Below are 15,059 nucleotides of genomic sequence, written 5' to 3'. Positions count from 1 at the left end.
TTGAATGTTGCCACCAGATACATTTAGGTAGAAATTTCTCAGAGCTTCAAGGGGTGCTGTTTCACTCATGTGGGTTGGGGGCCCAAGAGGTGTCCCTGGCCCCCTGAGACCCTTGTCCTGGGTGGGCTGGCTCTGCCAGATTGCATTCAGAGCATTGTTGCTGGGCACCTGCATGGTGTCTTTACACTGAGCGCCAAGACTGGCCCGTCCTCCTTCCGGGAGGCAAAGCCGGGTCCCATCGGAGTGGAGACCAGGGCTCGGGGCACCTGGTCCCCGCTGAGACTGCGTCTTCATTGGGCTGTGCATGGCGCGGGCAATCAGGAGGTTAGGTTGGTTTGCTTTTGTCAGATGCATATCTTGATGAAGATACTGAGCTTCATTAGCTCAGCTCTGCATGCCTGCTGACCTTTGTGCCACTTTTGGAATGAGATTTAAACAAATATAGGCCCAAAAAGGAAAGCTGAGAATAAACTATTCACTTTGTTTCTGTCTCCCATGGTTATTGGTACTTGCCTCCCCCGTGGAGTCTGGGTTTGACCAGCAGAAAGCCCTCTCCACTGCCTGCCCGTGTGAAGAATTTTGTGTCTGTTCTGACTGGTCCCTTCCGAGTGGGCGCCGCCTCTCTGACTGTGTGCTTTATTTGCCTTCTCTCATCCCTCGTTTACGCTATGCTTTAAATGTGTAAGACGAATGTTGACTAATGCCTTCTTCTGGCCAAGTGTTCAGATTTCTGTCACGCTCCTCAGGGAGGAGGAGCTTATATTCTACTGAGCCTTCCTCAGCGATCTATGCAAACAAATAGATGAAAACAATCAAATGGGGAAGACTAGAGATCTCTTCAAGAAAGTTAGTGATACTAAAGGAACATTTCATGCAAAGATGGGCACAATAAAGGACAGACATGGTATGGACCTAACAGAAGCAGAAAATATTAAGAAGAGGTGGCAAGAATACACAGGAGAACTATAAAAAAAAGATCTTCATGACCCAGATAACCACGATGGTGTGATCACTCACCCAGAGCTAGACATCCTGGAATGCAAAGTAAAGTGGACCTTAGGAAGCATCACTACAAACAACGCTAGTGGAGGTGATGGAATTCCAGTTGAGCTGTTTCAAATCCTAAAAGCTGATTCTGTGAAAGTGCTGCAGTAAATATGCCAGCAAATTTGGAAAATTCAGCAGTGGCCACAGGACTGGAAAAGGTCAGTTTTCATTCCAATCCCAAAGAAAGCCAATGCCAAATAATGTTCAAACTAATGCATAATTACACTCATCTCACATGCTAGTAAAGTAATGGTCAAAATTCTCTAAGCCAGGCTTCAACAGTACGTGAATCGTGAACACCCAGATGTTCAAGCTGGATTTAGAAAAGACAAAAGAACCAGAGATCAAATTGCCAACATCCATTGGATCATCAACCAAACAAATGAGTTCCAGAAAAACATCTACTTCTGCTTTATTGACTATGCCAAAGTCTTTGACCGTGTGGGTCACAATAAACTGTGGAAAATTCTTAAAGAGATGGGAATACCTGACCACCTGACCTGCCTCCTGAGAAATCTGTGTGCAGGTCAAGAAGCATCAGTTAGAACCAGACATGGAACAACAGATTGGTTCCAAATAGGGAAAGGAGTATGTCAAGGCTGTATGTTGTCACCCTGCTTGTTTAACTTATATGCAGAGTACATCATGTGAATTGCTGGGCTGGACAGAGCAGAATCTGGAATCAGGATTGCTGGGAGAAATATCAGTAACCTCAGATATGCAGATGACACCACCCTTATGGCAGAAATCGAAGAAAAGCTAAAGAGCCTCTTGATGAAAGTGAAAGAGGAGAGTGAAAAAGCTGACTTAAAACTCAACATTTAAAAAACTAAGATCATGGCTTCTGGTCTCATCACTCCATGGCAAATAGATGGGGAAACAATGGAAACAGTGACAGACTTTATTTTTTTGGGCTCCAAAATCACTTGCAAATGGTGACCACAGCCATGAAATTAAAAGACACTTGCTCCTTGAAAGAAAAGCTATGACCGGCCTAGACAGCATATTAAAAGGCAGAGACAACTTTGCCAACAAAGGTCCATCTAGTCAAAGCTATGATTTTTCAGTAGTCATGTATGGATGTGAGAGTTGGACTATAAAGAAAGCTGAGTGATGAAGAATTGATGCTTTTGAACTGTGGTGTTGGAGAAGACTCTTGAGTCCCTTGGACTGCAAGGAGATCAAACCCGTCAGTCCTAAAGGAAATAAGTCCTGAATATTCATTTGAAGGACTGATGCTGAAGCTGAAGCTCCAGTACTTTGGCCACCTGATGCAAATAACTGACTCCTTGGAGAAGACCGTGATGCTGGGAAAGATTGAAGGCAGGAGGAGAAGGGGACAACAGAGGATGAGATGGTTGGATGGCATCACCGACTCGATGAACATGAGTTTGAGCAAGCTCTGGGAGTTGGTGATGGACAGGGAAACCTGGCATGCTTCAGTCCATGGGTTCACAAAGAGTCAGACACAACTGAGCGACTGAACTGTTATATCCATTACAAGCATAACTATCTAACCCTCTAAGTTATAAGCTATGTAACCCTGTATCTATGTTGAGCTTTTCAGTTGCAAAGTTTGTTTTTTGAAGCAAGTACTATAAAGTACAGGCTAGCCTAAATTTAAAAGTAAATCATACGTATTCCTCCTAGCCCTGCCTACTGCAAACCTGTTGGTGTGTCGTCTACCCCTTGTTACATAAAATATTTTTCAATCCAGGCATTTTTACTTTTGGGCTTCTCAGGTGGTGCTAGTGGTAAAGAACTTGCCTCCATTGCAGGAGTCACAGGAGATATTGGTTTGATCCATGGGTCTGGAAGATCCCCTGGAGGAGGAAATGGCAACCCACTCTCCCATTCTTGCTTGGAGAATCCCATGGGCAGAGGAGCCTGGCAGTCTACAGTCCTTAGTGTTGCAGAGAGTCGGACAAGATTGAAGTAACTTAGCACACACGCATGCATTTTTATCTTTATAATGATGAGCTCACACTGTAACAATGTTCATCATTTGCTTTACACTTGAGAGTGCGTTTGTGGATCTGTTTTTGTACAGTGGTGCCGGTTCCTTGGACTTGCTGTAGCATGTTGACTGGAGGGGCCATAATTTATGTCAACAGTCTCTAGGGGCATGTATAGATTTGTTTATTTATTTAGATAAGTTTTCCTACTATAGACAGTGGTGTAGGAATACTTTGGATTTATGCAACTGTCCATTTTTTCCATTACCATACATTTCTGTTACAAGTTTTTCCAGGATAGCATCAATAATTTCAGGGAAGATATTACCAAATTATCCCTGGTGGCTCAATGGTAAAGAATCCACCTCCCGATGCAGGAAACATGGGTTCAGTCCTTGGACTGGGAAGATCCTCTGGAGGACGAAATGGCAACCTACTCCAGTATTCTTGCCTGGAGAATTCCATGGACAGAGGAGCCTGGTGGGCTACAGTCCATGGGATTGTGGGACACAACTTAGCCACTCAACCACTATCACCACCACCAGCAACCACCACCATCCTTACAAATGTGCACTAACTTACAGTCCCATAACACTTTTGTTTCTTTTATCAACAAGTATTTATTATGCATCTGTGTGTGCATGCTCAGTCGCTTCAGTTGTGTCCAACTCTTTGTGACCCCATGGACTGTAACCCAACTGACTCCTCTGTCCATGGAATTCTGCAGGCAAGAACACTGGAGTGGGTATGCCTTTCTCCAGGGGATCTTCCAAACTTAGGGATCGAACTTATGTCTCCTGCACTGCAGGCGGAAGCCCTATTATGCACCTACTGTATGGCAGATACCATTCTTTGAGGTCATGTACATGTGAACAGGCTAAAGTCCCCACATTCCTGGGAGAGAGGAAGCTCATTTCCCCCAAGTGCTCTCTATTACTTTTGATGCCATGACTTGTTACTGTGTTTCTGTTAGGCAGCTCTTAGGTTTCTCTTAAGACTGAATATTCTCAGTCTCTTTGTGGTTATTATACATTTTACTTTGCATATTGAATATATCAAGCATCACATACAATTAATCACCACTCTCAGTGTTTTTCCCTCTCCTCTGTCCCATCCTAACCTTTTCTTCTCAAGCAGGTGAGCATTTCTCTTCATGGGGCTCATGGCACTGAAATACTTCGAGTTGGTTGCCAATACCAATTCAGTTTCTCTGCTGTGTTATTAATTTGGTAATTATGGTTTTTTGTTTGTGAGCATTTCTTCCAGCTCTCACAGTACCGATCTTTAATAAAAGTAATGCACTCCAAAATTATTTTGAGTCTGAGAGTTAGAGATCTTTTAATATTCTCTTCCATTTTTAAGAGTAAGTGTTTTAAGTGAGAACAAAGATATTTCTCACGTTGCGTAAATGATGAAACAGAGGAGCCTACATATTCGATGCTCATTTTCTCATCTTTACAGAGGGACCCATCAGAGATTGCATATTTCCCTTCTTGTCTTTAATTTCAGACCAAACAGAAATGAACAACTTTACAGGTTGTTACTTTTTGTTTTAGTAGAGTAGGAGTCTACCTAAATATGGGGGGAAAGGAAGATGCTGCCAGAGATCATTAGTTTTGCTGGAAACGTTCCTTCCTCGCCTGAGTTCTCGTCTCTTACGTTGGCTGTGGGTGAGGGGAGAGCCTCTGCCCGCTTCAGTGGGCACAGCTGTGCTGCTTAGGGCTCGCCATTGCCCTCACTGCCTGCTCTGGGTCCCGGATGCCCTAGTGGGGTGACCCTATGTCCTGGTTTACTAGAGGTGAGGCCTGGCATCGTGGTGCATAAGTTAATCATATCCTTTCACGCTCAGCAGTTTCCTTGAAACCATATGTCTTGGTTTCAGATAGAAAGCCCTGTGTAGCCTGTGAGTCTCAGTCACTGTTACTTTATTTGTTTAGTTTGGTTCAAGGTGTCTGTTCATTCAGTGACTTTTTTGTTGGAAAAGGTAACCATGTTAACTGGTTCTAGCTGTATCAACCTCATGTTCACTGAGTGTCTTTGCTGTTTGGGTTTCTCTGGCTGCTGGGGCCCTGGGGCCACGTTTGTTCTGAGACGCTCCGGTGGCGCAGAGGGGCCCAAGCCGCGGCGCCTTCCCCCTCTGCTCCCTGCTTGCTCCCGGATCAGGAGGAGGAAGGCGTCTGCCCCCTCATTCAGCTTTACGCTCCTCTTTGGGGCCAAGAGACCAGGGAGGTTGCAGGCAGCGGGTCTCTGAGGGCCATCCTCTTGAGGACTGGCCCGTTCTCTTCCTTGCCCTGGGTGCTTTGCAGCTGTTCTTCAGATGCCATCCCTGTGCTGCCTGGTGCTGAGACAGCTCTGCCTGAGGAAGCACCCACGGAGCCCAGGAGCCCCGGGAGCCGATGCCTGTCAGATCCGGGGCTGGCTTGGGGCAGCGGGGCGCTGGACAGCAAGCAGGGTGGGGAGAGTCGCATGCAGGTCACTTCCTCCCAGAAGCCCCACGTTTCTTGATATGGTTTGATCTCCAAGAGACCTGGGGACTCTTGTTAACAACACGAAGACTTTTGGGATGATACGTAGTAATCCGCATTAGCTCCAACAAGCCCCTGGGCCACGCTGCTGCACCAGAAGTTTTGAGACGTGCTGACAGAGAGGAGGCAGTGCCCGTGTAGGAGATGCCTCAGGAATTCCAATCTAGCACTGTTTCTAATTCCTGAAGTCTGGTAAGGACAGGCTTCTCATGCTTCCAGCAGTGCTCTAAATACAGCCAAGAGTTTGAAGATTTAAAAAAAAGGAGTTAAAGAACAGGCCGCGGGCTTGATCCCTGGGTAGGGAAGATCCCCTGAAGAAGGGCATGGCAACCCACTCCAGTATTCTTGCTTGGAGAATCCCATGGACAGAGGAGTCTGGTGGGCTATAGCCCATAGGGTCGCAAAGAGTTGAACACAATTGAAGTGACTTAGTATGCATGCATGCACAACGAACAAGCATTTGAATTTTATGGCAACATGGATAATGTAAAGCTAGTTTTTTTTTTTTAAGTGACCTTTAGACCCAAGCAAAAAAGTGGTAAAAGTAAACCATAACTTTGAAACTTGCTTTTAATAATTATCCTAAGTAAATAACTTTGTGGATCAATATTTTTTCAGAAAAAAAAATTTCAAACTTTCATATTTGTTCTTGGATTAATGGGTCAAAAGAGAGCAATTCAGAGTATTTCCACAGATGCCACAAATAATGAATAATGTTTTCATTTTACGAGCCACATTTCCTTGGAAAATATGTCCCTTTCCTTCTAAAAGTGTTTTCTCATTTGTCAGAAACTTGAAGACTATTTATACAGAGGTCACACTGCCTACTTATGAGATGTAGCTTTGCCATAAATTTCAGTATCTTTCATCACTGCAGAGTTCTGGCCACAGCTGTAGGGAATCAGATTAGGCCAGTTGTAAACCACCTGGATATTTTAAACTCATGGTTATATTTCATGGAGTGGGGAAGGTGGCGTTTTCCTGTAAATAATTATTCGTTTTGGTTTTGGATGCTGTAGCAGTATTTGCATTCCAGCTTAGGTATGAAAGTAAAGTTGTCCTCTGCAGAAATATACAACTTATTTGGTGTAATGAGTTGCTCTTTCCTTTCCATTAAAACTGGTCCTTTCTGAAAGGTAAGAGGTTTCCAGGAAGATCCAGTTGAGAGAAATAAGATAACTGGGTGGAGATGAAGGATTAGGTGTATGATTTCAGCATATTGGCAAGATCACAATTTGTTCACAGATGGCTCAGATATAAAGAATCTGCCTGCAAGGCTGGAGACCCGGGTTCAATCTCTGGGTTGGGAAGATCCCTTGGAGGAGGAAATGGCAGCCCACTCCAGTATTCTTGCCTGGAGAATCCCATGGACAGAGGAGCCTGGCAGGCTACAGTCCATGGGGTCACAAGGAGTCAGACACAACTGAATGACTTAACACGCATGTGCATAGTTGTGATTAATCGTAATAAGACCCACTCCTAATCAGCCTGATTTAGACAGGTTTAAAATACTGTTTCCTCTGCAATTTCTCAAGTCAAGATGTTTTGTAAAACAGATGTATAAAATTTACTGTAAAGTTTGTTTCCACATCTCCCCCAGTCTAGAAGAATAGTGTGTCTTATCTTTGATGGTGTCTTCAATAAGGGGATTCCATCTTGGAGGGCTTGGTTCCCATGGATGCTGCTTGAACTACTAATTAACTTCTGAGATTCATGCCATTAAGCTAGAGACTATAATTCACTGTGTACTTAAAGCACACTTAGGGCTTCTTATTAAGAAAATATTCAGTATAGTTTACATATTCGTGTCCAACTCTTTGTGACCCTGTGGACTGGGGCCTGCCGAGCTCCTGTTCATGGGATTCTCCAGGCAAGAATACTGGAATGGGCTGCCATTTCCTCCTCCACTGGATCTTCCCGACCCAGGGATTGAACCCATGTCTCCTGTGACTCTTGCATTGACAGACAGATTCTTTACCACTAGTGCCACCCGGAAAGCCTGTATAGAAACACTCAATCGTATCTGACTCTTTGAGACCACATGGACTATACCATCCATGGCATTCTCTAGGCCAGAATACTGGAGTGGGTAGCCTTTCCCTTCTCCAGGGGATCTTCCCAACTCAGGGATAGAACTTAGGTCTCTCACATTGCAGGCAGATTCTTTACAGCTGAGCCACAAGGGAAGACCAAGAATACTGGAGTGGGTAGCCTATCCCTTTCTCCAGCTGATCTTCCCAACCCAGGAATTGAACTAGGGTCTCCTGCATTGCAGGCAGATTCTTTACCAACTGAAGGGAAGCCTGTAGAGAAACACACAGAAAACCAAATATAAGAAGTTTTGTTACTGGGCTATGTAGTAGGGCAAATATTCATAGCAAACCAGAGTTCTGGCATTAAGAGGATAGTTTTATAGACTTTAATATGTTAATATGATGTAGTATTATGCAGCCTTTAAAGTTGATTTTTAAAAAACATGCAAAAATGCTAGAGTTAGTAATATTTTAATTTTAAGTGAAAAGATGAGAAAAATGATGCACTCGAATGCAAATATATAAAAATGGGTTTATCTGTGGTGGCGAAACTGTGCTTTTACGATGCCTCTTCCTCCTGCTTGACATCACCATAGACAAGGTGGACCATGAGCTCTGTCTGCACGGCTGGGAACATGTGCCCGGCCTGGTGGGCCTGGGGCTCGCTCTGAGGCAGGATGTCCTGAGAACTCCCGGCCGAGCACTGACCGTCCCCCTTGTCCTCTGTCTCAGGATGAGCAGCAGTGACAACGACAGCCTGGAGCTCGCCCACGTGCTTTTGCGGAAGTTTGGGGATCAGGACCCGCCCTGTGCTGACGCATACCCAGACCTGTAAGTGCCCGACATCCTTTGCGGAAGTGCAGGCTCGCGCTGGCGGCCCACAGGCTGGCGGGATCTCCGGGCCCCTGTTCCCGCTCCAGGGAGAACAGCAGCCGGGTGAGAGGGCGGGGACTGAGCATGCGCCACGCTGTCTGTTGATAAAATGACCAGTAGAGGCTCCATCCCTCTCCCTTCCCTTCCTCGGTAAATACAGGCTTTATATCATTGCCAGAATCAATTAGTAACGTCAGTAATGAATAGCATTCAGTTAACTTACTAAAACCTCCAAAGAATGAAACTGTTAAAAGAATAAAGTAACAATTAAATATGAAATAGTTATTATTAATATTTATTATTTACTTTTTAGGGTAAACTTGTACCTATGAAAAGATTGTGTGTTTTTTTTTTTAACTAAAGAGAGTTAAAAAGTCAATAACATCAGTATGGGGATGAATTAATTTGAAAATTTTTTTTCTAAGATTTGAAAATGATATTAATAGTATAGAGTTGAGACCTTGATAAAGCATGCCTTTCTTCATAAACAGTCTTCTCTGTCACTTTGCCTGACTGTTACTTATTGAGGATCTACTCCAGGATTGATGGAGGACTTAGGAACTTACAAATGGGGAAGTGATAAAAAACCATAATGATGTATTAAGTCCTAAAGTGTATGTTTTTCAGTCATAAATACTAAACTCCAGACAATAATGCCGTATCAGTGTATGCTTTCCTAATTTGTGATGACTCATTTTGTGCATTATTGATGTTGGTAATGAATGAGACTGAATAACTATTACTGGTCTCAGTGAGGAAGAATTAATAGAAAATTAATTACATCATTTCACTTTAGTCTTCTCTTGAAAAAGGAAGTAATTAATTTAACTAAATAAAAGCTTCCATGGTGATGCTTTTATTTCCTTTTCATCTAAAGAAACACGCAGGATGTAAAAACTGTCTACCTTTGAGAAATTGAAATATAATCTGGGGCCCTGCAGGGTTTAGTTCGGGCCCAACCTGGCAACAAAGAAGAAAGAACAGAAAAGAAAAAGATATTTATCTGGCCTTTCAAGAGTGGGGATAAAGGTAGAATCAGTGCTAGGACAGGAGAACATGTCCCAAATTCTGTTCAGATGTCAATTTTACCCTCACGGACTGTTGCCGGGAGTCAGTGGCCCCCAGACCCCCCTGCCTCACCCCTACCCCTGAGCTCTGCCCCTACCCCACATCCTGCAGATCCTCACTGTTCCCTCCTCAGCCTTTCCTCTGACTTCCTGGTCTGTTTCTGCTTCTTTTTCTTTCTCTGTGAAAGCCACAGGATCCCTTAACTCCTTGCTAATTGTTAACCATTTCTATGCTTTTCCTTGGTCAGCATGACCAAAAGCTGGAGGAGGGCGTCTTATTCAAGGAGGCACTTTGCATACTTACATCCATAATAATTTCTCTCCATGTCTCACAATTAAGTCTTATTTACTGAAGTCCCAGGTTGAAACAAAAGGTTTTATTTAAAACAAATAGTTTTGCTTCTATAAGTGTAAAACAGCATTGAATTCAGTGTCTACATTTTCCATTGTGGGCAGACTTTAGCCATCATTTGATTATGAATTAGCAGACACATTTTAAGACAGTAGATGAGATTCTGTTTATTGACTGTTTTTCTGCTCAGACTCTGAGCTTCTACTGAGGGAGCGTATTGAACCCCCAACTTTACCTCTTCTCAGGCAGAAAAGTGAAGAAAGTGATAGTCATTCAGTCATGTCCAACTGTTTGTGACCCCATGGATTGCAGCTCACCAGGCTCCTCTGTCCATGGAATTCTCCACGCAGGAATATGGGGAGTGTTGCCATTCCCTTCTCCAAAGGATCTTCCCAACTCAGGGATTGAACCCTGGGCTCCCGAATTGCAAGCAGATTCTTTACCGTCTGAACCAAGGCAGAAGGCAGTAAAAGTCCCCCGAAAGAACTATTGTGGTATGAATGTGAAGTGGACTATCTGTTTTCCTATTGTAGTAGATGATGCCTAATTTGAATTTTAGAAGCAGATGGGTAGATTTCAACACTGAGGTTAATGTCGCAGGGCTCGTGTCTGGTGACGCTGCAGCCATGGTGTCCCTGCTGTGGCTCAAGTGAAACACTTTCCCCACTGGTTCTAGACAGTGTTCTGCACAGAGCAGAAGGGCAGTGAGCAAGTCTTCTGTTTCTAGTGCACATTCAAATCCAGGTGGGAAGATGGGTTGGGTGGGTTTCCATGATTGGACGGCAGCAGCACGAGCAGTCCTCTTCAAGGTTCCATACTCCCAGGCTCATGAGACCAGGTCCTCACTCCTGGCACAGCTGTGACAGCTTCCAGGCTGCAGAGGACTTGGGGCAATGGAAGTTGAGGTCAGGAATCTAAAGCACACCCAGAATGCATGTATCGAGCACCCAGGAAAACTGGGGGAGACCCAGATTCTGGGTGGGGCCACAAGAGCCCACATCCCACTCTGCTGAAGACTCTCTTGAGTGGTGTGGGTGTGCCTCACCTCCCTCTGCTCTTTTAGCATCACAGTGCTCCCACGTCTCGCAAGAGAGCAAGTGTCCCCTCAGACTGCAGGGTACCCTGTGCCGAGACTTTTGTTCCTTCAGGCAGGTTTGTGTCAGAACCTTCCCTCTTGAGAGTAGGTCCTGAGAACCTCTCTCTGGCACTGAGATGCAAAGTACACATCTGAATGTTGAAAACTTCAGGCAGGCGGACCTGCGTCAAGGAGACCCATTCAGTCCAGCCTCGCCAGACCCGTCAGACAGAGGGACAGTGTCAGACACCCCCTTGGGATGACGTCACTGCTCGTGTGTCCTGTGAAGCCTGGCTGGTGGGCCACACACCACCCTGGGGTCGTGACATTGGAGGGATTCGAATAAGTCTGATCCCACATCTCCCATCGCCTGCGCCCTCTGCGAGCACAGCTTCCCAGGACTTCTGGAGGCTGGGAGGCTCCCACATCTAGAACCTGTTAAATGCTGTTGCTGGTCCCTGTGCAGCTCCAAGGTGCATCTCTTTACTCTCTAAACTGGAAGCTAAGAGAAAAACCAGTGGAGGATTTGGAAGAGACAAAGAGGACATTTTAAAGAAATGCATTATGTTGTAAATACTTGCTAACAGTCATTGAAGACCAGCAGTGGAAGCAAGGAAGGCTGCAAGCTTCAGAGGTGTAAGCGGAGTAATTTTTTTCCAAGTGATTATCAGATACAGCAAGCAGTCTGATTAAGCACATCACTCCCTTGGATGCTGTCTCCCTGATCACTTTCAAGGCTCAAAACAGGAGTCTCCACAGGCTGGATGACCGAGAAAGTCACATCGGGGAGGCCATGAAATTTTTGATATTTCAGAAATTTACATGGAAATTGTATTTTGCTGACGTGGTTAATAGAAATGGCAGGGTTCCTTTCATTGAACTGGATGTGTTTCACCTTGATGTTCTAACACTAGAGCCACACCGCCTGGAGCAGAGAGGGCTTGTAGCACGGGAGACTATCTTCCAAAGGGTGATGTCAGGTGAGCCCCTGACCTCTGAGAACCCCAGTCCTTCTTCCCAAGTGAGGTTGCAGATGTTTGTGGTGAAAACATCTAGCCAGGTGCCCGTAGTTCAGTAAAAGTTAATTTCTTCTTTTCTCTCCCAATTTGTGTGTAAATAACAATTATTAGTACTAAAGCAGGTTTCGATTTGTAAACATGGCTGAAAAAAAATCAAAACAAGTGGCCTAACAAGGAGAACAGTGATAGGGAGCTTTGGAATACAGAGGTTCTGGAACTCTGCAGTAAGTTGGTTTCATAGTGGTTTTTGTGGCACCACTGTTTTTCATAACAGAAATTTAATACTAGTTGCTTTTCTTTAAACGATGATCAATTATGATGTCACATGATGAAAAGGAGTTAGCAACTTCCTGTGTTTGGGGATTGCTACACTGGTACTGAGGGTACCTGGTTTGGCCACCGGGAGCCCTGGGGTTCATCACAGCCCCCCGGGAGCCTCTGTGGACAGAGTGAGAGCATCATTTATTATAATGGAAATAATGTGATTGTAATAAAACATTGTCATCAGATTAACAGCTCAAGCCATGAAAACAAGCATGAGCACTCTGCCTTCTGCATCATGGGGAGATGATGCTCTCGTGAGCTGTGCTCGGGTCTGGGGGATGCTGTCGTGGAGACGCAGCAGTTGTGTGATCTGAGTATCATCCCACCTTCTCCTTCGTTTTGTCAGGGAGAATTCTTCCTGCTGGCACACCGACCCTTCCTCTCCTCGGGGCGTCCAAGAGTCTTGTGGCTGCCTGGTAGGTTTCCTCAGTGTTTTTGATTTTTCAAAAGCCTAAACCTCAAGGAACAGAAGTGAGTTTACCTATTCTCCCAATTCACCCAACCCTCCCCTTCCCCTGCCTCCCCTTCCACGTGTCCATTCTCTACACCTGCGTCTCTCTTCCTGCCCAAAAGATACGTTCATCTGGACCATTTCTCTAGATTCCATATATACGCATTAATATATGATATTTGCTTTTCTCTCTCTGACCTACTTCACTCTGTGTGACAGACTCTAGATCCATCCACATCTCTGCAAAAGTCCAATTCTGTTCCTTTCTATGGCTAACACTAATGTGTGTATATATATATATATGTGTATGTATATACACACACCACACGCTTCTTTTTTCTCCGTTGACCTGTTGATGGACATTTAGATTGCTTCCATAGGTGCTCTGTGATGACCTAGATGGGTGGGATGAGGCGAATGGTGGGAGGGAGGTCCAAGAGAGTGGGAGTAGACATATAGCTGATTCCCTTCCTTGTTCAGCAGAAACTAACACAATATTGTAAAGGATTTATACTCCAATTAAAAAAAAAAAACGAGTTCACTCCCATCTGAAAAATCTTCGTTTTTGGTAACTAAATGAACTTTTGGACTAAATGACTCTTAGGTTTCCTTGATTGGGTGCTTCTTGGAAAGGTGTCATGATGTGGTTTCCAGGGTGACCCTCCCATTCATTTTCCATTGGTCGCAATCAGCGACTGTCCAACAGTGGAGCTAGAATTGCACTTCGGGGGGAAATTTCCCAGAATTTCAAGGCAGTGACCTTAGGTTTTTTGTATTTTTATTTGAGTTTTGAAAGCTGGATGTTAAAAATCTGAGATATCACATGGCTCTTCTAACTATCGTCGAGCGATACAATGGCACACGGAAGTAGGTTACCCCTGTTACAGTGAGAGACACACTGTCCAGTCTGTTGAGAATGGAGTGAAGTTTATGTGTATAACTAGTTGGAACTCATCTCAAAGGAAATCTCAAGAGGCAGTTAGTAAAAGGCACAGGCCTATTGGCTAAAATCAACAAACAGATATGGCTATCCTAATTTACAGGAAAAAAATAAGACAAACAAAAATCTTAATTTAAATTGAGTTTTAAGAAAATGACCATGTGTGCATGTTTATGTCTTTTCTGTTTAGTGGTCCACAGGGTGTGTATTAGTTGCTGAGTTGGTTCTGACTCTTTGCGACCTCATGGACTATAGCCTCTGTCCATGGAATTCTTCAGGCAAGAATACTGGAGTGGGTTGCCAATCCCTTCTTCAGGGGATCTTCCCAACCCAGGGACTGAACCCATGTATCCTGCATTGCAGGCAGATTCTTACTGTTTAAGCCACTAGGGAAGCCCTCCTAATAGTGTAGTGACTTTAGAAAGGCTTCCTTTCGATGGACCTAGTCTCCTTTCTTCTCTTAGACCAAATGTCTGTACTCAGGTGAGGCAGTTACATAGCACCATGGACGTCCAGGTAGGGCCCACCAGAGGCCACTGATGGATGCCACATGTTACCCTTTTGGCCTTGGCCATTGGTGATTCTATTTGCTGCTCCTTTGTGGTGACCAGCTGTTCTGCCCAAGTTCTTTATGGACCCAGTGATTTGTTTCTTCCCCATCTTGTTTATTCCATTAACTCAGGAATCCTGTAAGTTTTCACTCCATGCTCTGATTCTTTGGCCTTGATTCACTCATTCTGTTAGACTGGTACTTTTTATTACAAGCTCCCTGAAATTTATTGGAATTAGATTGGGTGTCAGTATCAGAGGAATGAATGAACGAGTACCAGAATGGTTGATGTGGAATTCGCTCCAACTCACATGAACTGTGAGATCTCAGAAATATGTGTGCAAGGAGAAAAGCATTTCCTGTGAAGAAGCTCCATAGCCAAGGGAGCTTCAGAAATGTCAGAGAAAGCCCCATGTAACAGGTCTCTTTGCCATAGCTCCTGTGAGATGCTCAAATCACAAGGAGTGGGAAAGAGGCAGCTTTTAATTTATCTGACTAAAGAATCCTTGTTTTTGTGTGTGTGTGTGTGGCGCATAGGTGTCTTGGCAGAATCTTCCAGAAACGCTAGTCCACTCGGTTAGGAGTCAGAGGCCCTCAGGAGAGAGGGAGTCAGGTGGTCCCTGCCGGGCAAATATTTACAGGTTCCAAGCCTCTGAGTGTCTGCAGAAGAGGAGTTTGGTTTCTGTTTCAGGCATTTAAGGAAGAAACACATTCTTTTGAATTTTCTCGCTTACCATCCTCTGACTCTCTTGGTGGTTCTTCAAATGCAGGATGACCCCAGTGAAAACATATTTTCCCTTTTGAGTTCTTACCCATCTGCCCAACTTATATACAGGAAAGGATTGGAA

At 44.5% G+C, this 15,059-nt stretch overlaps 1 protein-coding gene across 2 annotated transcripts in view; it reads left to right on the top strand.

Moving 5' to 3' along the window:
- ABCA13 (ATP binding cassette subfamily A member 13) overlaps positions 1 to 15,059 on the top strand; it is a 417,355-nt gene that overhangs the window by 260,602 nt on the left and 141,694 nt on the right. Inside the window, exons 47-48 of one of the 2 annotated variants that reach the window (XM_043462544.1) lie at positions 8,302 to 8,391; positions 12,617 to 12,686. In XM_043462544.1, coding sequence (XP_043318479.1) covers positions 8,302 to 8,391; positions 12,617 to 12,686 — 160 coding nt within the window. Of the gene's footprint in view, positions 1 to 8,292; positions 8,392 to 12,616; positions 12,687 to 15,059 lie in introns of both variants that reach the window. The other variant, XM_043462545.1, reaches the window with a different exon arrangement.

The sequence above is a fragment of the Cervus canadensis genome, chromosome 3 (assembly GCF_019320065.1).
Source record: "Cervus canadensis isolate Bull #8, Minnesota chromosome 3, ASM1932006v1, whole genome shotgun sequence".
Lineage (NCBI taxonomy): Eukaryota > Metazoa > Chordata > Mammalia > Artiodactyla > Cervidae > Cervus > Cervus canadensis.
This window is presented reverse-complemented; position numbering and strand designations above follow the sequence as displayed.